Source organism: Dromiciops gliroides, chromosome 4 (assembly GCF_019393635.1).
Source record: "Dromiciops gliroides isolate mDroGli1 chromosome 4, mDroGli1.pri, whole genome shotgun sequence".
Lineage (NCBI taxonomy): Eukaryota > Metazoa > Chordata > Mammalia > Microbiotheria > Microbiotheriidae > Dromiciops > Dromiciops gliroides.
In genome coordinates, this window is record NC_057864.1 from 328,514,248 (window position 1) to 328,537,835 (window position 23,588).

Sequence of the window (23,588 nt, forward strand, 5' to 3'; positions counted from 1 at the left end):
CAAGTGTATGTACCAACTGAGTCCTAGATGAATATTAGTAGATGAGTGAAGGTGACAGACATTAGCAAGCTCTTACATGTATATTTTTGTAAGCATCCATATTTGTGCAAAATAGATTTCCAACAAATTAAACACTGTACTATGTTCTAAGAAAAAATATATGTATGCATGTGTATACAATATACATACATATACACATGCATACATACATTTTATATATACACACACACATATATAACAAGAGACCTTCACATCATCTTTTTCTGCCTACTGGAGGAGAAGCAAAGATCAACCTCATTCATGAAATTATATCATTTCTGTGGGGAGGGGAGGGGGGGAAACAATCTGAATGTATAAAAACAACAGTGACATCAAGGCCTTTACTTCTATTCTCTTTTTATGAAAACATTTTCAGGGTTTATTAGATAGTTCACATTTTTCCTTTATCAATATATTTCAAGACCAAATATTTCCTATTTGAGTGAAAGGAAGCTAACTTACATGAGTATGAATAATTAATCTTGCTAATTAAACAGACTCAACGAAAGGAATTCAAGAAAATGAATGAATTCAGATGAATGAATGAATTCAAAATATGAATCCAAGAAAACCACTTAATTCTTTTTAAAAATGGACTTTATTCCAAAAAGTTTTCTTCCTACTTTCCATCCTGAATCATGATATTTCCAAAGTTCATTGATTAATGGCTACAAACTTCATTCAAAGCCCTCTCTGAAAAGTATCATAAAGCGGTCATTTACCACTGTTTTCCACATTTCAAAACATGTGAACAACTGAGAAATGCTGTCCATACAGCTATTATGATAGGCATGTTGCAGAAAAACACGAACAAGGAATAAAGAGCTAGTCAAACGTCATAGAACCTCAGGGACCTAGACACACTAGAAGATTTTAATTCACAGGATCTTTACACTCTAGTTTCCACAGCCTTTCCAAATCACACAGCAGCTATACGAGGACCAATAACAGCAGTTGAACATTTGCCATCTGCCTCTGAAATGATACAGTTTTCCTATCCACACTGATGAAGCAATTAATTTAAACAAGCCAATAGTCCTAAATAGATCAATTTATGGTGAAGTTGTTAGACAATACTAAACAGGCTTTCTGGCCACATGTTAATTGAGAGGGTGGAAGGGGGAGGCTAATGAGCTTAAAAAGAAAGTGGCAGCTGATCTGAAAAAATGAGAAAAACTGAGCTTTTGGACAGTTTTCTGATGTACTAGGCATAGACTTCACCAAAGAGACATCTTCATTTAGCCAATGCCTCTAGTTAAAATACACATCCTTCATTTTCATAGAATGCTCTAATATATATATATATACATATATACTCTCAAATGCTTAAATTTGGAATACATCTGGCATGTTCAATTATTTGGCGGATTGTGGTTTTAAGTGTATTGTTGGAGGTGGTGTGTGTTTGGGAAGAACTCACTTATCATTCTAGTGCTTCATAAAGAATCAGCACAGAAAACAAATGTAAGTTCAAGTCTGCTTCTACCATAGAGAATCAATAGTCATCTATTTAATTTGCTAAGACAATGTAAATTAGTAACTTCCAACCAGATGTGTGATGTACACATCAAACAAACTGCAACCTGTTCATTATGAAAATCCCGTCAGCACACACAGAGCTGCCTGATGACATTTTATCTACTGTGGTTTCCCCATTAGTGGTTATGAAAATTGTCCTGAGGATTTCTGTACAAAGAAATGGGCGTTATAAACCCATAATGGTGCAATCAATTTCAACTATTCATCTTTTATATGTAGACTTATACAGGCTTCTGTGTGTTTCTGTGTCTTTTCATTTGGGAGGAATAAAATATTCAGGAAAAAATGTGACATACTATTTTCCTTCAATAAATCATTTCTCTGTGGTCATTAAGCCTCTTTTATTTAATGTACAGTTTCTACCCTAGTTCTATGGCAATGAAGAAGTATGCAAAAGTGAAAAAAGACAGAGTCAACAGAAAAAGAAAGTACACATTCACTGAAACACAAAACAAAATTTTTCAAAATGACTCTAAACGTAAATTAAGTTTACCCATTGGGAGGTCTAACTGGCATTCTGGTCATTTATATGGGCCTATGTGACTGTGTAGCCTGCTGGTTGATAAAAAATTATTACTAACCACAGGCACCCACAGGGTAACAGGATATATATAATACTGGTGATGTCTCAGACATACAAAGCACCTTCTTCAAGTATGTAAGCTTCCATTTCATGGTAAGCAGACATCATTTTTCACTCTTTAATACTTTTGCTTCCCAAAAGTGGTTTATTATATGAAATGCAATTTGCCATTTTCCCTCATGTTTATTTTAATAATATCAAAAATAGCAAACATAAAATAAATAGTTATATTTTGAAAGGGTGCACAGAACCAAAACATTACTGATGGGTTTTAGTCTTTGTTAAAACCTACAGTAATCTTACTATTACAGCATTATTTACTCTGTTCCCTAGGACAAGAAAAAGCTAACGGAGCTTCACAACTATCAAGCATCCTTCCTGGACACTGACCCCTCATCTCAACCAAATTTATTTCCCAAGTCCATCAAGTTACATTCTTTTATCAAACAAGGTACGGAACTCATAGTGTTATTACTAGGTACAGTATTGCCAACTCCTACATTTAAAAAATTTTATAATTTAAAATAACATGAAATAAATGTTCTTATTCATACAATTGGAATCCACAGAACACTTCCTTCCATTGGAAAAAATCCATTTCTACTAAGCCTCTGTTATGTCAACATTTGCATGATAAATAATTACTGCCATAGCCTAAAATCAGAATCATTTCTATTTTCCCATCTCATCTCCACTGCCCCCAAGAAAATAAGGTAAACCAAAACAGAAAGGACTTTCCACTAAGGTTTAAAAATGAAGCAGGCAGCCCGGCCCTCACAAACATACAGTACGTGCTTCTTCACCAAGAACACAACAGGCCACGTGACATAGCATGCATTGGCATACTGGCAACCAGAAAGTATGATTATTTCCAGGGGGAAAAATATGAATCAAATATTGCAACTTCAGCCAGCCTGCTGGAGATTAGACCTGGCCTTACTGGCCCCAGGTCCTGAAGTACCAGCAGGTAGCATCCCATACACATAGATCTCATACCCTTGCAATCCAATAGTACAAGGGGAAGAGTTAAGAGCTGAGTGTTAGCCAAGATTTCCAGCATTAACTTGAGTCTTCTTTCTTTCTGTGGGTTAAATTCAAACCTTTTTGGTCACTTAAACCTTCTTTGTGGTTCAGCGTAAGAATCACTCTCTCAGAACTCTCAGCTTTGATTGGAGACTCTGGTTAAAATTAAGAACTTCAAACCCCAGATTTGAAAAAGTGAAACAGATGTCCTGTTTGTTAACTATAAATGACTCCTTACGGAGAAAACTCACTCTCTCTTCTTCTCTCTCTCTCTCTCTCTCTCTCTCTCTCTCTCTCTCTCTCTCTCTCTCCCCCCCCCTTCCTCCCCCCCCATTAAGTTTTATTTAATGCAGGGTAGGCTTAAAAGAAATTGAGAGCAAAATATGTACTGAAGGTGGAAAACCCCTAAATCTTTCTCTGGGAAATAAAAATAAAGGGAGCTTTTTATGAAAGATGAAAGTGGGGGGTGGAGCTGTTTCCTCCCAAGACTATCCTATTGCAGGGCTTCTTAAACTTTTTCCACTAGCAACCCCTCCCCCTCCCAACACCCCACAAGAAATTTTTACATGAAACCAGATACATAGATATATAAAAATAGTTACACATAACCTTTTACTGTTGCCAAATTTTTCGAGACCCCTACATTCAGTTATTTGACCCCATATGCGGTTGTGACCCACAGTTTAAGAAGCTTTGGCCTATACTAAAGGTCCCAGTTGGATAGTGTCTACAGCCTGCCTTTTTCAGTGCCCTCTCTCCATCTTTCTCTTTCTAATTTAAGCACTCCAGCTGTGGAAAAGGTGGATATAAGATGGGACAGGAAGGAGAAAGGGAAGGGGGGGGGGAGATCAAATAATAGAACATATAGACCACTAGACACATTGCTGTCTGTTGTCGTTATTATTGTAAGTGTGGCTGGAGCAGAAAGGGCATTCCAAAGGGTCACTGGGCATCCTCCCCTCTAAGCAGCCTCCCATACCAGCGGGACATTTATCATTGAACTTACGTGAGGACATAGTTGACGCTGACGATGCAATGGGGCCTGGAGGAGCGGCTGTTGTGAACAATGGTGGCGTAGCTCTGTACCCACACCCAGCCCCCGTGCTTTGCCAGGAACCGGTAGTATTTCGTGGTCACCTGCCCTTTCACCAGCACTGAGGCGAGAGAAGGGGGGAAAAGCAGAGTGGGAAACAGAGAAAACCCTGTACCAACACCCCAGGACTTCTCTGCAAGGTAGTCAGTTTCCAGACTAACCCTAACGCCGCCCCTCAACCCTGATGCCCCGCAGCAGCAGCAGCAGCAGCAGCAGCAACAAACTGGGTGATGCACAAGCCCTCTCCTTAGAGAAGGAAGAAAGATACAGAGGACAAGGGATGTTGGTTAGGCTTGAAAAATTGTGACTGAAATAATCAGAGAGGAAGCAAGGGCTGGGGAGTTGGGGAGATTCTTGAATGGGATACTAATAACCGTGGAAATGCAGAGGACGGGAAAGTTCCAAAACCAAAGGATTATGCAATGTTAATTTGTATCGAATTCATTCGATCCTATTGATGGGCTTTCCCTTTTTGAGGGTAGCTAAAGCTATTATCCACTTCGTCAATTGCGTCTATGTTTGCCATAGGAGGAAAATGCAATATTTGGCATTAACTATAAGATTCCCCCACCCCAAATCTAAACTTTCAACTACTGAGGGGGTTTTGGTGGTAAGTCCTCTTCCTAGAAGCTAAAGTCTGATTCCTATTTTTCCATCTCCTACTCCCTTCCCAGGCTCGAAAGATTAAGCTCTAAAAAGTGCCCATGGGCATAATCAGGGATTTGGAGTCACTGCTTGAGCCGAACAGTGTTTTTATAACAAAGAGATCAAGACAATGTTTCCATAGTCAACGGCTGTATTCTTCCTTTTGTTGGGGATTTTTCAGTGAGAGTAAATAAACTGGAAAGGAGTGTGGAACTGCATACTGCGCTCAAGAACGTGACTTTGATTTGTAAATCAAGTTTTGTTTAAGTTTTAAGAATTGTTTGTTTGACGGTGGTGGTGGTTAAATAAAAGGGCTTCTCAGTGGACCCAGAACAACCCTGGATGCCCAAGGCTGTTCTAGGAGGAGCTATGCTGGATTTATTTTAGGCACCCAAGGAAGGTAGGTCCCTCAGGCTTCTTTAGACCTGATCATCTGTATCTATTTCCATCCTTGCAATAAAGATCCATTTTCCTCAAGTCAAAACCATGTTTCGGGCCAGAGAGCACTGCAGTCCCACATCCCGGAGGCCGGATTATCTCCTGAGCAGAAGGTGGAATTGCTCCCAAAAGGGAAAGTACAACTGGTGGTACTTACGTGGGGAGGATGGATAGGGGTGGGGAATGAATGCTAAACAATGCTAAGAAATTGCTTACGCAGGTGATGTGCACAGCGCAAATGGAAGGTGTCGCAGCCGTGGACATGATGATAAAGGGTCTTCTCGATCAGGTCCTGTGGCTCATAGCCGGTTAGTTCAGCTACCCTGAGGAGCACAAGAAGGGAAATTCAGTAATGGGGAAATAGCATGGAAAGAGTAGGCAGTGCTGTATAGATAGGTAAGAGGAAGAGGATTTGGATTTTAGTCTCCGCTATGGTGAATGACAGTGAACAAGTCACTTTACATCTGAGCCTCAGTTTCCTCCTTGGTAACATGAAGATGATTTTATCTGCCCTTCCTCCCATCCCACAGAACTAAGAGGATCAAATGACAAAGCAGATGTAAAGTGCTTTGTAAACTGCCTTAGTCCCTGTGAATGTAAAAGCATTCAGCTCAAAGAATGGAATCTCAAACTGTTAGAGCAGAAAGGGACTTCAGAGAGCTCACTGATGCAACTTGTTTATTTCACAGATAAAGACACCAACCCAGAAAAATTAGGGTGTTTAATCAAGTTCTCACCATTTAACACCTGTGCAACAAAGCTGTGACAGAACCAGGACCAAAACCCAAGTCTCTGAGTTCCTGGCATCCCAGTGGTTCCCAAACACACACACACACACACTCACTCACTCTTCTTCCCACCCCTCCCCCCCCCAACTCTTATTAAGGTGTAGGGGATTCAGCACCAACTCAGCCCAGTCCTACCTGGAATCCAAAAAGATGAGTTTCATGTCCAAGCTGGCACGAAACATGAACATATTGCTGTGTAGTTTGATTTCTGTCACAGCGCTGGGGGGCAGTGAATGGCCCACTGCCACCAACCCCACATTCTGATAGCAGCCATCAAAGGGGGACATGTCCAGGCTATACTGGCGGATCTTTAGATAACCACTGCAGTGAATGACCTGTGAAGGAAGAGGGGAAATTAAGACATTCTGCCATTTCCACCTTTCTTGCCTGAGTCAGGGTCCGAGCTCAGGCACTGGAGTGGGGAGAGGGGACATTCCAGGGGCCTTAGAGGAACTAGCTCAGTTCTCTCTTTGAAGTGTTTACCCCTGATCTGTTAACCAAAATACTCAGCAAAAAGTTCAGATGAGGTTTAAAATTTAAATCCCTAGATAAAGAATTTATCTTTAGACTGTGTTTCCCTAAACAAAACAAGTGTGTTTGTACTTAGTAGTGATTTTAAAGCAGCCCTGAGCAAAATCATTTAGCCCCTTTGTGCCTCAGGCTAGTATGTTCCAATAGTGGAAGGAGCTTCCACACAGGGAGTTCCCCAAATCATCTTCCTTTCCTCCCTTCCCCCAAAGCCTTAGGACATTTACTCTCCCGGTTTGCCCCTTTCCAGGGAGAATATAATAATGCTTCAAGTGTGTAAAAAACATGAATGCTTACTTAAAAAAAATAACCTCTTTAAGGCTAGATGTCCTCTGCCTATATTTTACACACACATAACTGTCCTCAGGAATCTCATATTCCAGGATACCCCACCACTACAACCTGACTAGGCAGCCATCCCTGGCAGCTGCAGCAACCAGGCCTTCAGATTCTCCCAGACACACACCTTATAGCCCCCACAAGTGAGACCAGCATTCCTCTTGGCCAAGACACACTTCATCCTCAGGAAAAAAGAGCGCTCTATCTCGTACTCTGGGAAGAAAAAGGGCGAAATTTGAGTGACAAAAGGTAAGCAGAGAGGGAGTGGGTATGTTTTTTAGGAGTTTATAAGGTTCATTCAAAAGAATAGTGAGGGGATAGAGGAAAACACAATGGGAGACTGTGAGGGTGTTCTTTACCCTGTACAAAATGGGAGTGGTAGGGCTGGTGGGCTGTGAGCACTGCTGTCATCTCGTCATGGTCTGCTGGGTGGATATATTCATAAATGCTGTTCCCGGTCAGTTCTACCTGTTATAGATAAGGATTTCAGAGTTACCTGCATTGACTTGGGTGTGTTTTAAAAAAAAAAAGTCTGGGCTGAAGGGAGATAGTGTCGGAATAGAGCTCTTTGTCCCTGAACTCTTGAAAGAGCAGCCTTTTATCTTATACTACCCTTTATTTTGTCTATTCCTCTTTTTTTTTTTTTGGTGGGGCAATGGGGGTCAAGTGACTTGCCCAGGGTCACACAGCTAGTAACTGTCAAGTGTCTGAGGCCAGATTTGAACTCAGGTACTCCTGAATCTAGGGCCGGTACTCCATCCATTGTGCCACCTAGCTGCCCCTATACTACTCTTTAAAGTTTCTCCCTAGCCCCAACCCTAACTGGCCTGCGGGAGTAATATACATTTAGTTTGGAGAGGAAAGACGGAAAGGAGCAATGGGACCTAGAGTTTGAAAAGTCCTTTAAAGTCATCTAGTCTAAACCCCTTCATTTTACAGATGAGGAAACTGAAGACCAGAAAGGTTGTCATTTTCAAATCTTGTATCTTCAGTGCCCCTCACGTAGTGGGTTCCGAATAAACATTTATCTCTGATAGAATTATTTACCTAAAGTCATAGAGGTAGTAAATAGAAAAGCCAGGATTGAAGCCCAGGTTCCCTGATTTTAAATATATTTTCCACTATTACCATGTTGGATACTGATCTCATAGCTCCTGGAAATTTCAGTTAGAATCCTGGAATCATGTAAATAAATATACGTGCCCCACTGAAAGTCACAGTTGCATCCTGCCCATATTGCACTTCCAGTTTCCGGGAAAAGTAAAACCTTACAAAGGAGTAGCCTGAAGAGAATGAAAGCCTAGACTATTTTTCATGCTCTCATCACTGCCACAGGAGGGAGCAAAAAGAAACTGGGGAGTCACCTACCTGAGAAAGACCCAGGTGGACAGATGCCGTCTCTGAAATGTACATGATCTTCCCGTCAGGAGCCACCACAAAGATGAAACCATCCAAGGTCTAGGAAAGTAGATATAAAGTGTGTAAGATACCTTAAAGGTAGAGCTAGGGACTGACTTGGGAGAGCATTCCCAGGGCCGGAGCACTCTGTGGAGAGGGGGTGAATGAGGCCCACAAAATGTAAGGGGATGTAGAGGGAAGAAGTCAAGAAAAGTTGACTGTTCCTTGAAAACAGTAAGCATAGCACTGGAGAAAGAGTGACCCAAGTCATTCAACATTTATTAAACTCTCCTCTAATGCAGAACATTATGAAGAAATAACTTTAAGTGGGGATCCTTGCTCTCCAAGGTCTAATGGAGAAAACAAAACTAGTAGACCTGAAAAACGCACAAGAGAAACGTGCAAGTGGAGTGACTGTGAGGGCCACAAAGCAGGAGTGAATGAACTGGATTGAGTAAGTTGTGCTCCAGGAAACAAAAAAGGTTTGTTTGGTCAGAATGAAGAGTTGGTTCAGGGTTTAAGAAGAAATAAGAATTGCAGGCACATACACACATTTAATAGCAGCTTCCCTTATTGCCTCTTACACCCTGGATCCATCCTATTATCCCCAAACAAATGCTAGAGAGATCGACATATATGTGTGTATATACATATATACACATATATGTATACATACATATGTATATTACCGGGTGCTATTATCTCTTATTTTGTCCTGATTTTATAACCATAAATAACTATGGTTTCTTAAAGCTGACAAAATCATTTCCAAGGAGGGTTAAGGTGTCTGGCCCAGAATAAGAGAAATCAGCTCTCAGTTTCCAAGCTGCAAACTTCTTTTCAAGGCTCCCACTCAAGAAGCTCGTGGTGGACTTGAATGACAATTAAGGGGATGAAGGAGCAGGGGAGAAGTGTCAAGCCTAAAAATGCCAACGGGAGTTTTACTATTTTAAATATTTGCTCTGCGACTTAAGTGGGCAACGGGCAATTTAAAACGGTCTGCACTGCAAACAATGCTATAATAGGACCTACACATTGGTCATACACATTACCTGAATATAGCATGGTGTGCACCTGCGCATGTGCGTGTCTCTACAATGCTAAGATACGGGAGATGGGGTGTGTGGGAGGAGGAGCAGAGTGTCCTACCGAAGGAAGATTGAAGGGGGCTGTGACAGCGGATGAAAATTCGATTCGGAACGAAAATGTATCCAAAAGATTGTAGAATATTAAAAATTGTCAATAGGCGATTGCACTTCCCTATTTCCTATCTGAGTCACTGGCCTCGAAAAAGCACTATTGGGAATCATTCTATGGCCGGCACTGTTTCCAACATGTGCAGGCGGAAAGAACTACGGAAATCTGTCCAGCTCCATGGAGCTCTGTGGTCTCTCCCTCCCTCAGCCTATCTCTGTCTCGATTTAAAGAGACATAAGAAAAAATGCCAGCGCACCTTCGCTCTACAGGCACCTAAAAAAGTAGAATCGAGGAGTCCTATCAACTTGCCGGTTCACAAACCTCGGATTGTGCACGGGCAAGGTAGGGGAAGGAAAGATAAGATACTTTTCTTCAATTCAATTCTACAAATATTTTTAAGCACCTACTATTTCTAAGGCACTGTGCTATTTTCTGGGGATATCATGACAAAAACTAAAAAACGATTTCTGCCCTCCAGAAGCTTACTTTTGACTAGGGTTGAAAGCCAACACAACTCAGCTCCTGCTACTCTGCTCCATCGTTCCTGAGAAAACACCACCTGTATTTCTTGAGTCGTGACCCTAAGAAAAATGCAAAAGGTAGTCCCGAAAAATGCTTTTTTTTTTTTAAGTAAAGCTACTTAGACAACAAGAGAAGTTGATGGTGCTTCAAAGGAAAGAAAACCATCCTTGGGCTCCTTCTTGCTTGCATCTGTGAACAATTCTGTTTTGTTTTTAAACAAGTACACAGGAATACGACACGCTACAAATAGAATCCACTGTCATTAATAGCCTTTCCGGGAAAGGGGCTTTGATTTCAAGGTCAGTTACCTGTAAGAGATGGGACCCCAGCTCCCGACCGACGTTATCCAAGGGACTGGTACGGGTCGAATGGCCCCAAGCTTCTCCAAGCCCTGTGTGCGGAAGACACAGAGAAAACGCTTCAGTAGAAATGAAATTGACAAGATCCCGGGTCCTCCACGTGGGAAGAGTTGCCCGTTGTTAGGGGCGCAGCGTCAACAACCGCGGGACCACTAATTACTGTACCTAGGGTTATTAGTACTGTTAGTGCTACAATCACAACGACTGCCATACGGTGGTGTAGCTAGTGATAATAAACAGTAAGCATTCCCCAGCAACACTAGAAAGACAATAGTGATGGACTGTGGAACTGGCGTTACTTTCAATTCCAAGGGCTAAGTGAACTCCAGTAGGGTTGCCAGAGTCCAGGGATGCCGATAATCAGACCTTTCACACTACCCTATCTCACCTAACTTGCTTCCTTTGCTGAAGAAAGTGCTGGGTTTCTCTTAGAGTACGGAGCCACAGCAAGATATAGCACAAACTATTTTGTGCCCAGCTTCAGCATCTCCCTCCTCTGGAAACTGTGCGACCATAATAGAGGGTAAAGGAAATAGTCCGTTTGGGGTTGCATCTGATTATAACTGTTTAGCGATTCCCCAGATACTGTGTGCTATCGATGCGTTTTGCGTGCTTCATTTGTGTGTCTACAAGAAAAAAAACCACTTTGTTCCTCATTCACATTTTTCATCCTCATCATTAACAAGAAGAGAAGGAAACTAATAGCACGAGAGGAACTTGTGCATCCACATAGAGTAATCTAGATGGTCCTCGTCATTTTAGTCCTCGATAGGATTTTCTGATTGGCTATAATGACTCTCCTGTCATTTTCCTCCCCTTAAACCTCCGAAATTAATCCCCCTTATTAAAAATCAGTTTGCTTTCAGCTTTGTGGCAGCTCTTAGGCTCTATGTCATCAGTCTTTGCAAGCATCAGTCAACCATTCCCCGCCCCCCCCAATCCCTTTCCGCTCCTCATCCCTTCCCCCCACCCCATTTCCATACCATTTTACGCACTTTTCAGAAGTTAGTTTCCTGGGGGCACTAAGAGCCTCTAGATGATGCCTTAATATTAATACTGTCCTGGGTAGACTGCAGAGCCATTCCACTTCCTAGGCCTCTAAATATTAAATACTAGAAATTCGGGCACTCCAATTCCTTATTGCTTTAGACTTCTCCAACTCTGCATCCAAATTCTCCGGAATGATAAATTGCTTTGTTCCTCTAAACATACATACATACATACATACATACATACATACATGTGTGTATACAAATATGACCTATATACATACATTATGTGTGTGTCTATTATATATACCTATATAGACCTATATCACATTATAGGTATATATAATAGAGATCCAGGACTGTCTGTTATTTTCTTGTTTGCAGAGAGATAAGGAAGAGGAAAGCCGAAGGGAATTGGCCGAGACAGAGTTAAGCTATTTATGGGTAATATCTTTTAACAATGTTGCTGCTGAAATAATTTAAACTGGGCAGTTAAAACCTTTTATGCTTACCCCATTAAACAGGGCTTAACGTGACAAAAAAAGGTGATTGATTGCAGTACAGTGCAAATCACCATGAAGTACACAATGACAAACACGCGCATTATGATGTCTTACCAGGGGCTAGGTACTACAAATTAGAGCATAGAATCTGACTGTTTAAAAACTGCTGGCCAGGTGATACTTCCCGCTTATCCACCAAGCTAGAGACAAATAAACAAGTGATCAAAATCTGGGCAACGCAGAACGGTTAGTTCTCTTTCATTCTGAACCCGATTTACCTAAGTGTTTGCACATCTAAATAAACCTAACGATTTCCCCACAGCTATGCAAACATTAATGCTCCCAGCCTACCTCCCTCCTCTCACTCCCTTCCTCCCTCTTCTGTAACCCTCCTTGATTCTTCTCCATCCCTCTGGTCTAGCTAAATCTCTCCATTCCACCTCTTCTCTGATCCTCCCATTGGTCCGTTTCCCTGCCTCAGTTATAGCCCCTCTTTCATCTCTCCAGTTTTCCTCCAGAGCTTTTACACATTAAACACTTTTATTCGTGGCTACACACACACACACACACACACACACACACAAATTCTGTTTCTTTCCCTCTCCTTCCTCCCTCTCCTCTCTGAACTTCCCTGTCTTCTCTTCGATTTTTTCCTTTCTTCCCGTCTTCTGTTCCTTCCTTCTCCTTCCTTTCCCTTCCTTTTATTACCAGAAAGTGGGGGTGGGGGCATACTGGGAAGTGTATGTTGACTGTGGGCCTGCGGGGGAGGATGTCTGCCTTCACTGTGTGTATGCCTGATTTGACTGACAGTGATCTAGATCACCCAGGTACCAGCACGTTGAGCAACAAAATCACCCGTAATGGCATGCCATCTGATGTCTTTTGCTAAAGCCAGGTACTGAAACCTCAGGCTAAAACGAGATGAAGAATGTGCAAACCGAGATATCTGAGCAGAGAGGGTCATTGCAACTCTGGAGAATGGCCCATCTTTGGCAAAAGAGTCCAGAACCTGTACGTGTGGGTCAATATATGTTCTTTTTAAAAACAAAAAGGTTCGCATGAGCTGGACAGAAAACAGCCCTAGAAGGTTTCCCTGCCTGAACAAGTAAGACACAAATTCGGTAGGCTACATATTAAATACTGGTTCAGTACTTCTGGTTTAGGCTCTGAGCTGATTATTAATCCAAGTTTACGGGTCTAATTAGTATGCTCCTACGAGGGAAAGTAAAACTTCCATCGAAAGTTAATGAATAGCTCATCTCCATTACAGGTTAATACAGGCCTCCTTTTCTGTTTCTTTCTTTTTAATGAACTTTTTTTTTTCACGGAGCACTGCACTCCACTTTATGTTTCTGGTAAAAATCTCTGCCTTGAGATTGAGTTAATGTTTTATAATGTAATGTGTCCTCTTTTTTTTTTTTAACCTGGCTTGACTTTTCCTAACCCTAATTCTTAGTGCTTCATGGGGCACCTACCAATTGCAAGGGCTCGAACCTTCTCATCTATACACCCCCAGAAAGAAAAATGGGGAGAAGGGAGTACCTGAAACAAAGCAAAACCCCTTCTGCCTTCTAAGTCCCTGTTGGAGACTCTTCTACTAACATGCTCCTTTACTATATTCAGTTAGTTGGTCCTTGGATCCGTTTCTCTGTCCAATTCCTTTTAAACAGGGGGGTAAAGCTGTGATTTTTTTGCACTTGACCTACCGCAGAAAATTCTGCAAATCCGTTGATTGTCTGTTTAAAACAAGAAGGAAAGCAGCTCCCTTTGCTGCAGGATTACAGTGGAAACCAGATCTAAAGATTCCCTTGTAATTTGGAGAGGCCGAAGGAATAAAGGGTTTGCAAGGAGAACAAGTAGCTCTGTGAGGGAGAGGATAACTAAATCGTTTTTTAGGCAAAAGGATTTTCCCCAGCTAAAGTGGTCGAAGACAAAGAAAAACATAATCTATTTTGGAAGATTTCCAAGATATGCCACATTAACCTTAGCAGATAAAATTTGCTTTTCTACCCCCCCCCAATTCCCCTTAAAGTCTGGTTTATCATATTTACATAAGTAGCATTAGAGGGGGATGTATCTATTATGGATCTAAAGGACTAGCTCACATTTCATTAGAAAACCTAGGAGAAGTTTCCCTGTTGCTGTATACTTGATGCATTGTAGAGCCATTTCCATTTAAATACCCCCTGACCCAAGGATTACCTCAATGGACTGACTGCACGGGTTTTGTAATTTCCTGAAAATGAGATTTCGATTTATAAAACAAGAAACCAATTAGTAACCAAATGAGGCGAAGTAGATCCACTAAAATTGACCTAATCCCATAGGCACCATTTAGACCAGTTCTTGGCGAATGAATGATGAGCCCCAGTCTAGCATGGGCTCAAAGCATCATCCAGCTGTGTTATTGCAAGCAGCAAAAATAAATTGATCGAGCTTTTCCTTCAGAATGAATTTCATATCCTTGACAAAATATAGATTATGGCCCCAACATCATAGCTTCCTCCACTCAAACAGGAAGAGGAGGAGGAAAAGAAGTATTTGGTATTGTTATTGTTTTTTTTAAACCCTCCCTCAGAAAAGTAACATATATGCATGTGTGCATATGTATGTATATATATACATATATATATTTCTTCTTTGCAACAAGGAATAAGCAAACGTAGGTGGATAGATTGCTATCTGCATAGTTGAAGGGAATATTTATACCAATGAGTATTTTGAGTATTTTGCTAGGGGTGCTTCAGTTTACTCTATAGTCTCTGATACTCCCTTCAGCTGTCATGTGGGATGGAGGGGTGGGAGGGGGAGGTCACAGAACTCATCTCTTGTCATGACCTGAACATGACCCAATGATTAGTGGCAAAGATGCCTATCCACTTTCAACCTCAGGACAAATGCAATCTTCAAGTCATAGATTTTGCTCCAAAGAAGTAGGGAGATGGAGTGAGGGTGGGGACCAAAAGGAAAAAGAAAGGGGGAGGGCAGGAAAAAGAAATCATTTATCTCAAACCCATAAACATAGAGACCCAGATACCCACTACCCTAACTGGAATTCCATTGTATCTACTCCATACCCAACCTACCTCCTCTACTTTCTTCACTCCAGGAGAGACATGGAGATGGTTTGGGTCCTGTTATAGTATAGCTTAGCCCATGAGTTCAACTGGGACCAGTGGCTCCAGTGTCTAGGAGAGTAAGGGAACTGGAGGTAGGGGACAAGGGAAATCCCATTAGGTATACAGGGTTAAGAAGAAACTCGGACCATGTTTAGTGACCAACTTGTTCCCTAAGTCATCTGTAACACTTACTGTAGGAGACTAGCTGCTTTTCCCTGTCACATCCTGCCTTCCAACCCTGGCTCTTGAGGAATATAAGAGAGGGGACTATGTTTTTGGAGATGGCTATGTATATCAGAAATGGGTTATTGTGTCTAGACAGAAAAAGGGTTCTCTGGTCTCCCAGCTTTTTCTACATATTTGAGTCACGTTTTTCTTAAGAGTCTCACAACCTTTCAAGAAGAATGTGGGCTTGATCAAGAGGGCAGTCTGTGATTCTGGTTGCCAAATCGAACAGCTTGGGCACACCCTATCCCAATAAAAGATGAGAAGAGCTAGATGAGCTTGCAGGCAGGGGATTGCGATGGAAGACATGTTTAAAATATGGAAGAGAAAAATCAATATTTTTAAAGATTTCCAAACAGCTCAGGGTGTCAAAAGAGCTCTTCTTTCTGGAGGGCAAAGCTTTTCGTAGACCCGTGGCCCTGCGCTCGCTCCCATTTCTGCACTTTGGTGCAATCTTCTGGGCCTGCGGCAAATGTGGGGACCCAATTCCGGTGATCCCGTCTCTAGGAGCTGGGAGTGCGTAGTAGGAGTGGTAGAGGCATTCGGTTATGCAAGCGTCTACACCGGTCCGCTCAGCTCAACTCCAGCGCCCCAGCGACCCGACACGCTGCCCAACCCCTCCCTACTCTGGCTAGTTCAACAAGCAGCTTCAACATTGAATCAGAAGCTACGGCATTAAAAGTAACTTTTCGCAGCTGGGAGGGGCAAAGTAAAGGAAGCAGGAAAAGTTTTTAGCTAGGCCTCCATCCTTTCAAGTCATTGCGGATAGATGACTTCTCAGTCCAGCGATCATTTCCATTATTATTAGAGGGGGAGGTGGAAGAGACAAAAGAGGAAGGAAGTAACTCTAACTCGGTAACTTTTAAGCTCTGTAGACTCTACAGGAGGCCATTAGCTAGGACATTTTGTCCCCGTCTTGGCCTCTCTCCTCTTTCCTCTTCCCCCCTCCTCCAGGTCTAAGAGGTGATTTTAGGGGGTGGGGAGTAAGTAATCACCGCTATTACCCAGTTAAGCCCTGGTCGCAGTTTTCCCAGAGGAGGCCGAGTCTGGGGGCCCGGTAGTTGCCGTGGTTGCAGATCTCGATTCAACCCAAGCTGAGGCAGAGGGCTAGGGAGAAGGTGAGAGCGGGAGGAATCTCTCCCCGGGCTCCGGAGTAGGCGAAGACTAGTAAACCCTAACAGCTAGAGGCAACCCCTAGGGGAACCAGGTGAAGCCGCCTCATAAACCTTAATGACTGTCGGGGACCAGCTCTTCGCCTCTCACCCCTCTCTCGGTTAGTCTCAGCCAGCTCATAAACTGCACCTTTTGTATTGCTCTCCTAAGGAAGGCCTAGCTACTGGTGCAGATCTCTCCCAGTTCCTTGGGAATTGAAGACGGGTAAGGGAAATGAAGGGTGAAGGGAAAGGTGGAAATGGCCGGAGGAATGTTGGCTCCCTCTCTTTTTCTCTCTCCCAAGACCTGGCCACCTTTTCTCCCGTTCAGAACCCCAAACTATTCACGGAACGGAGATTAATGGAAATGGTCGGTATAAGTGTGGAGTCAATCTAGGGATCAAGGTTCAATTTCATGTCAGGGGACGGGTTGGAAAGGACACCAGAAAACAAAACAACACCAGAAGCATCTAATGGGGTGTGTGAAGGAGATCGCTGTCACCTGGGTTGGATAGCAAGCCGTTGTGATTTTATCTGAATTCAGAGTTGATATCTTAGTAAAATGCAGACACTGGGTCCAGTGAGGCCTTCTTTCTAAATGAGGGTGAGGCTCCTGCATGAGAAGCCTGAAAGAATAATTTTCACAATTCGAATAATTACAAGGATGACTAAAACGCGAGCTTTCTGGTACCAAGGTGAGAAGAGAGTCTAGAAATTATATATCCGGAGCCTCAGCAGCGCAGAAATGAGCAATATATGGCCAGAAGGGTCTACAAAACCCGCCAGCAGTTGACCTAAACTATTTTATTCAATGGCCAAAGTCGTTGCCGGAGTCACTAAGTAGAAAACTTCCTTAGCCCAGAGACCAGCCAGCCTTTTTCTCAAGTTGGCTACCATGAAACTGACCAGAGAAAGATTTAGCCCTTTCTCAATTCCGGGAGGGTGTTTGTACTGTTTGATGAAAGCACCCGCCAGCCTTAGAAAACTGCTTTTTTTATTATTATTATTAAGGGAAAAAAAGTCAAGGGATCAACGCCTAAAAAGAAAAAGGTGATTTCCCCTATTGATCTGATCTATAATTTCTGGCACATAAATCTGCCTTTGCAACTGCTCCGCAAGGAGTTTAGTTCTGCACCTCGCATTTTAAGGCCACATCAAAACTGGAATTAAACAGAGAAAAGCCGCGTGGAGAGTAAACTGCCGCTTAAAGACTTTTAAATGAGAAAAACTTCTGTAAGAAAATAAACATTGAAACCTAATGCTCAATCATTTCCCTGAGCGGCAGGGAAAACAGCCTTAAATCACAAGCCCACGTGGGAAATGGGGTTTCTTGTTCCCTTTTAGTTCTCGGTCCCTAAAATCTAACATGAACATGATTAAGTATTTCAATCTTGAGGTCAACGCAGTAGAACCCACCCCCCGCCGACAAGGTTTGTTTAATCATCTCCCTCCAAGTCCTTTGAGAGTGTGCCCTCCTTTTTTGTGATGTTGTTAATTTCAAATCTGCAATTGTTTTTATTTTCCCCAAGTCATCTTGACACCAAAACGGTAGAGATGTTGCCAAATTGCTGAATGGATTTGAAAACGGTGCCTGACGCCGCTCCAAGGTTATTCTGAGTTACCCACTTTGTTCCCAGCCAAAATGCATTTTAATTCGATCACACATTTATGTTTCTTTTAAGGTTGAGTTAAGGCACTTTACACACAAAGAATGCAATCTTCCTTTTTTCGTTCCTCTCTCCCCCTCCCCATTCCTGTCTTTGATACACTAAAGATTTATTCATTTCTACACGTCTCAGTTTTTCCTCTGCAAGGCTGTTTAAGAATAGATTATGTTACCAGTTGGAAGACATGGCCGTTTTAATGATTTCACAGCAATCTTCCGAGTTTTCTTCTGCTGGTGTTTGTATCCTGGAGTCTCCGCTCTAGCGGCTGCATTCTAAACTCCCCCAGGGACCTAAACCACCCGCTAGCTTTCTTCTTTTTCTTCTTTCCTGCCACTTTTATTTTCTTTCTTTTTCTTCCATCACATCTTCCCACCTGTCTTCCTCTTTGTCTTTCCTTTTTCTGTCTTTGTTTTCTGTCCCTCCTTTATTGTTTCCCTCCTTGTTGCATGTCTTGTGATTTTCCCACCTTTTTCTCTTTTAACCTTTCCTTTTTTCCTCTTTTCTCTTCTTTACGATTTCTCATTCTTTTCTTTTCTTTTTCTTTTCTTTTTTTTTCTTTTTGCAGGATTTTTGCAAGATTTCGGGCTCAGACTGGCCTGTTTGGGTTTTGATTGGCATCGCTGGTTGTTGAAGTCCCTTGCGACCCTAAAATCCTGAGAGTTCTTGGAAAACAGTTTATCTGTCTTTCTGTCTTTTTTTGAAAATTAATTAGAAAATCAATGAACTAAGCTTTTAGGAGTAAAGTCTATCAGTTTTTAAAACTCCCGAATTCTTTAAAAGAAGACTTTAGTGGAAATGGAAGGATTTCCTTTTTTTTTTTTTAACTTTCTGGCCTTCCTCGCTGCTATTGAGGATAAATATTGAATGTGTGTATGCAATCTATTTCTTTTTCTTTCAAGCAAACATGAATATTTAACTCCAAAAAGCGACATATGCACACGGAGTCAACTTCTACAATAATTGTTGTGAATGGTCAAGTTGTTTCATGTGCTCAGGGTTAACGTTGTCCATGAGTGATATGTCACCTTCGATGTCATTGAGATTTTCTGTCATTGGGACAGTCCCACAACTCTAAATTAGCTTTAGAGTTCCCTTTCGTAAAGCTGAAAAGGATTTCCCCTACCCTTGGTACTAAGGGTTCCCTCAGCTTTCCAACTCCATCTTTCTGTTTCTATTCCCTCTCTTTTACGCCTCTGCATCCTAATTCAGCACCCCCTGCTGGCAAAGCCGTACTCTGAAACTTTCCTCCCTTTCTAAAAGTGTGTTTCAGTCCAGCTAGCCACATTAAAATGAAACCCACCCAGCACATGCTGGGAATGGATTACCTCGAGGCCTCCTGCATTTCCAGCTCTTTCTGATGACCCTGCATAACTCATCAGGGGACTTTGTGGCACTCAGCCGCCAGTGAGTTATGAGCTCATCAATAACTAGAGAAATAAATGAGGTGCCCAGAGTTAGCACATTGTCTCTCCCCTTTATCTCCATAAACGTACCATCACTCGCAGAAGGGGAGAAAAGAGTTGCACAGGGTGAAGTGGAATTGTGGGAAGAGGGGCTACGGAAACCAGAGCCCCAGGTAGTTAAACGAGACAGACTTGGAAGATTGGTTAACTTGAAACTTGACTAGGATCTAGAAGTGACTCAATTGAGTGTTTTGCATCAATTAATTTTTTGACTGTTGTTAGTATTTCATTTGATGAAGAAGCTTGCTGTCTTAAAAAAAAAAGGCAAAAAAAAAAACCACCCACAACCACACACACACAAAAAAAAAATTAGAAAAAGAAAAGAAAACCACTCAACCCCACCCAACTCTGAGCAGAAGCTCCTCCTCAATTTCTTTCCGGTACAAATTAGCATATGTTTTGGAGGGCGGCAGCTCGGGCTCCTATGCACTTTGCCACACAATTCCCTAGTGCATGCAGACATTCTGTTTGGCCACGGAGGGACAGGGATCCGCTATTCTTCTCTTCCCATGATTACTTACAGCCCTACAAGCAGTACCATATGCTTCTTCTGATCAAACAACTCGCTACATAGGCACCAATAATTGACGAGACCTGCTAGAAATCACGAAGAAAGGTAGCCTACTGAGACTGCAGGAGTTGACAAATCACTGCTAATAATCCTTTTAGGCCCATCACGGCCATCAGAGTTTGCAATAGCTTTATTTTTATAAAGTGGGTGCTGACAATATAAAAGACAAACTAGGTCTCTCTTTTTTAAAATCAGAAGACAGTCTAGCACGGTCATCATCTTCCCTCCAGTAATTCCCACACAAAGCTGGAATTCAGGTTGGGATTTAAATTTTACATTTTAAAAAGTTTCCTTTTTCATATGCTAACTTTAGTTAGCTTTCAAGCTGGATTTTAAGTCTAATATGAAATCCATTGGTTCAAGGAAATAGATTTAAAATTAAATTGACTTAGAACTATACTTTTAGTTTCAAGGAGATTTCCAATGGTTTCCTTTCTAGCTTCAGCTGGACTGCTAACATGCTTTTCCGAGGCTGCTTCCCCCAACAGATGTAAAACAATTTAATTTTTTTTTTAAATCAAGGAAAGTGAAACACAAATTCCACACATTTCCTTCCAGTTTCCCATTTTTAAAAATGCCAACAACTACAAGCGCTAAAAGTCCAAAAAAACAACAACCCCCTTCTTCCTAAGGGATACTTGCTCACTCATAAATAAACACAATTCTCTATTTCTCTTAGTTTTAGTAAGTCAACTAGCATTTATTAATTGCCTACTATATTCCAAGCACTGGGGATACAAAAAAAAAAGATTTAAAAACACTCCTGCTCTCAGGGAGCTCACAGTCTAATGGGGGAGACAACATACAGACAAGTAGGTACATATAAACAAGATCTACACAGGATTAATTGGATATAGTCTCAGAGAGAAGGTAGGTACTAAAAGGAAGAACTACTATAGTGCTGGGAAAGACTTCTTGCTTCAGTTCTCTTTATAACCATTAGACCATATGAACTATACATTTCCTTCCTCTTCAAATTTTCTATTTACCCTAAGAAAACTCCATATATTTTGTAATCCTTTTTGTTCTTTTCCTCTTTTTTCTTCTGTCCTTCTTTCCTTTCTATTTTTGTTATTATCTTGTAGCTACATCTTTAACTAAGGCACCAATTAATGAAGTAGGTATCACACTCCTTTATTTCACTGAATTTTTCTTTCTTTATTTGGCTTTGGGGTGACTCCTGACCCTCTCTCTACTCACAGATTTTACATAGTGGTTGAAACAGATTATTTTGTACAATTCCTTAGATGTGTCAGGTAATCCTCCCACAGCTCCTCTCACCAGTCAGCCAACAAGAGCTTACTTTCTAAACGGGTTATTGACTGCAATCACCTTAAGTTATTCTGAAAAAGTGCATTAGAAAAACAGTCGATTATTAAAATTTTAGTTAGCCCAGTCCTTCAAGAACATCTCTGAGATAGTTACAAACCATAAAGTCAGGAATAGTTTTTAGAAACTGCAGATGCCCCAAAACACCAAACTCCCATAGCAGTAAGGTTCCTTTGGGCTGAGTCTAAGGAATTAACCTGAAGATGGTACCTCTCCAGTATCTGCAAGAAGCAGTGTCTTGAAAGACTTGGTTGACTTCCCACTAGATTTTACCCACCCGTATTCAATCTATGTACCTAGTACAGTGTTTATCATTGTACACAGACAACTAAATGTAAGCATGCTGGCAATGCATGTGTTTTCTACTGGATGCAACTCTCACTTAGGGAATAAAAAAGAAAGTCCTGTTTGCTTTAGGAGTACACTTTGAGTTGAGCTCAGTGTCTGAAGTGTTGACAAAAGCACTGTTGGTCTGCTTCCCAGCCAAACATCTCTGGAGTGAAGTGAAAGTATTAATGGAGCAGAAGAGGGAAGAATGAAGAGGCAAGGTCTAACTGACTTCAGGAAGGTCCTCGGCACAAATAATCTCAAAAAAGAAAATTCCCATCTGTGTCAGGCACATTCATATGTGTGTATACAACTTCGACATATGTGCATGCACATGAATACATTTAAACACATGGTACACCAGCATATGAACATATTGTATAAAATGTTACTCCTGTTCTTTTGAAATTAAATTTAAGCAAAGTCACTTACCTTCTGGGAAAACCACTCTCATTTTTAGATAGCTGGTGGTGAGCCTGATTATGGATGCTTTGTCCAGCTGAGAGGTGATGGCTGAGGGCAAAGGCAGTAATTTAGCCAGTTCATAAAATTCACTGTTTTCCTTTTCCCGTCTAGTCCGGGCAGCATTTTTGGACTTCTCTTTCATTGTGTCTTTTTCCCCCTTTCTTCTTTGAATTTAAGCTCCACAGATTCATCCAAAAAAACCACAGAAACTTTCAGCTATAGGTCATGTTTTGCAAAAACATAAAACATACCTTGAGTGAAGCAGTTTACGTCTTTTTAACTGGAGAGAAATGTGATAGCAATAAAAGACCAGAACTGGACAATAAAAATATTTACCAAAAACAAAACATAAAGCCAAAAGGCAGAAGACAAGAGGATAGGAAAGATGATTTCCCAATGCAGATTCGAGAATCCAAGTATATCTGTAGCGCACTATATGTCAAGAGGACCATTGAGGAACCAAGCTTCTCTTATACTCCAGGCAGCAAACATCGGTCCTCGGAAAATAGACATAGTAATTCCAGTCTTTTTAATTTCAGCTCTCAATCCCCAGACCTCAAGGGCGGCCCCGGTTTCTTGAAGGTGGATCAGGTATTCGATGCAACTTCTTTCAAGCCACTGTAAAGACAACAGCATCGAAAGGATAAAAGATGTGCTGCCAAACAGTCTTACACATGCACACAGGCTGGGGCCGGGGTAAAAATGGTCAAGAAGGTGCCCGGGAATTTCCGCTGTTTCTGTTTGTTTTTAAAGATCTGGAGAAAGCGTCTAAGCTGAACTGAGCGTCCCACAGCGTAATACACATACATTCTTCCTCTCGCTAGCAACCTTTTCAGTTCCCTCCAGTCATGTGAAATCGATCAAACAACAACTAACTTATTTTGAAATAAACAAACAATAAAGTCTGTTGCCCCACTCTCGTCTCTCATGCCGCTTTCCCCCAATCCCAAGACAGAGACATCACTCTCAACGAAAGGACAGCAGGTCTCTGGGACTGGACTAAGTTTGCCAATAGGACAATGTGGAAATTCCCCTAAACAGTGACAGGCTAAATCCCAACATATTTTGAATGTATCCATGTTGGTCCCGGTTTTCTGTTATGAGAGGTGAGAGCTGGTTTCTAAGAAACTGAGTGATACCGACTGTTAATTGATTTAAACTTTAAGTCAAATGAGATCCAATGCGTTCTCTTCTTTCTCGGGAGTAAAGGCAAAAAGACAACACAAAGAACAGGTTGGTCCAACAGCACCATCTCCTCCCCCCACACCCCCAATAATTTTGAAGATCA

At 41.7% G+C, this 23,588-nt stretch overlaps 1 protein-coding gene across 1 annotated transcript in view; it reads right to left on the reverse strand.

Moving 5' to 3' along the window:
- SIM1 (SIM bHLH transcription factor 1) overlaps nucleotides 1–22,442 on the reverse strand; it is an 81,046-nt gene extending 58,604 nt beyond the window's left edge. The window contains exons 1-8 of the mRNA XM_043963271.1: nucleotides 22,268–22,442; nucleotides 10,441–10,523; nucleotides 8,384–8,473; nucleotides 7,375–7,483; nucleotides 7,143–7,228; nucleotides 6,284–6,483; nucleotides 5,577–5,683; nucleotides 4,191–4,338 (exon numbers count right to left, since the gene is read on the reverse strand). Coding sequence (XP_043819206.1) covers nucleotides 4,191–4,338; nucleotides 5,577–5,683; nucleotides 6,284–6,483; nucleotides 7,143–7,228; nucleotides 7,375–7,483; nucleotides 8,384–8,473; nucleotides 10,441–10,523; nucleotides 22,268–22,442 — 998 coding nt within the window. The remainder of the gene's footprint in view (nucleotides 1–4,190; nucleotides 4,339–5,576; nucleotides 5,684–6,283; nucleotides 6,484–7,142; nucleotides 7,229–7,374; nucleotides 7,484–8,383; nucleotides 8,474–10,440; nucleotides 10,524–22,267) is intronic.
- Between the last annotated feature and the right edge of the window lie 1,146 nt (nucleotides 22,443–23,588).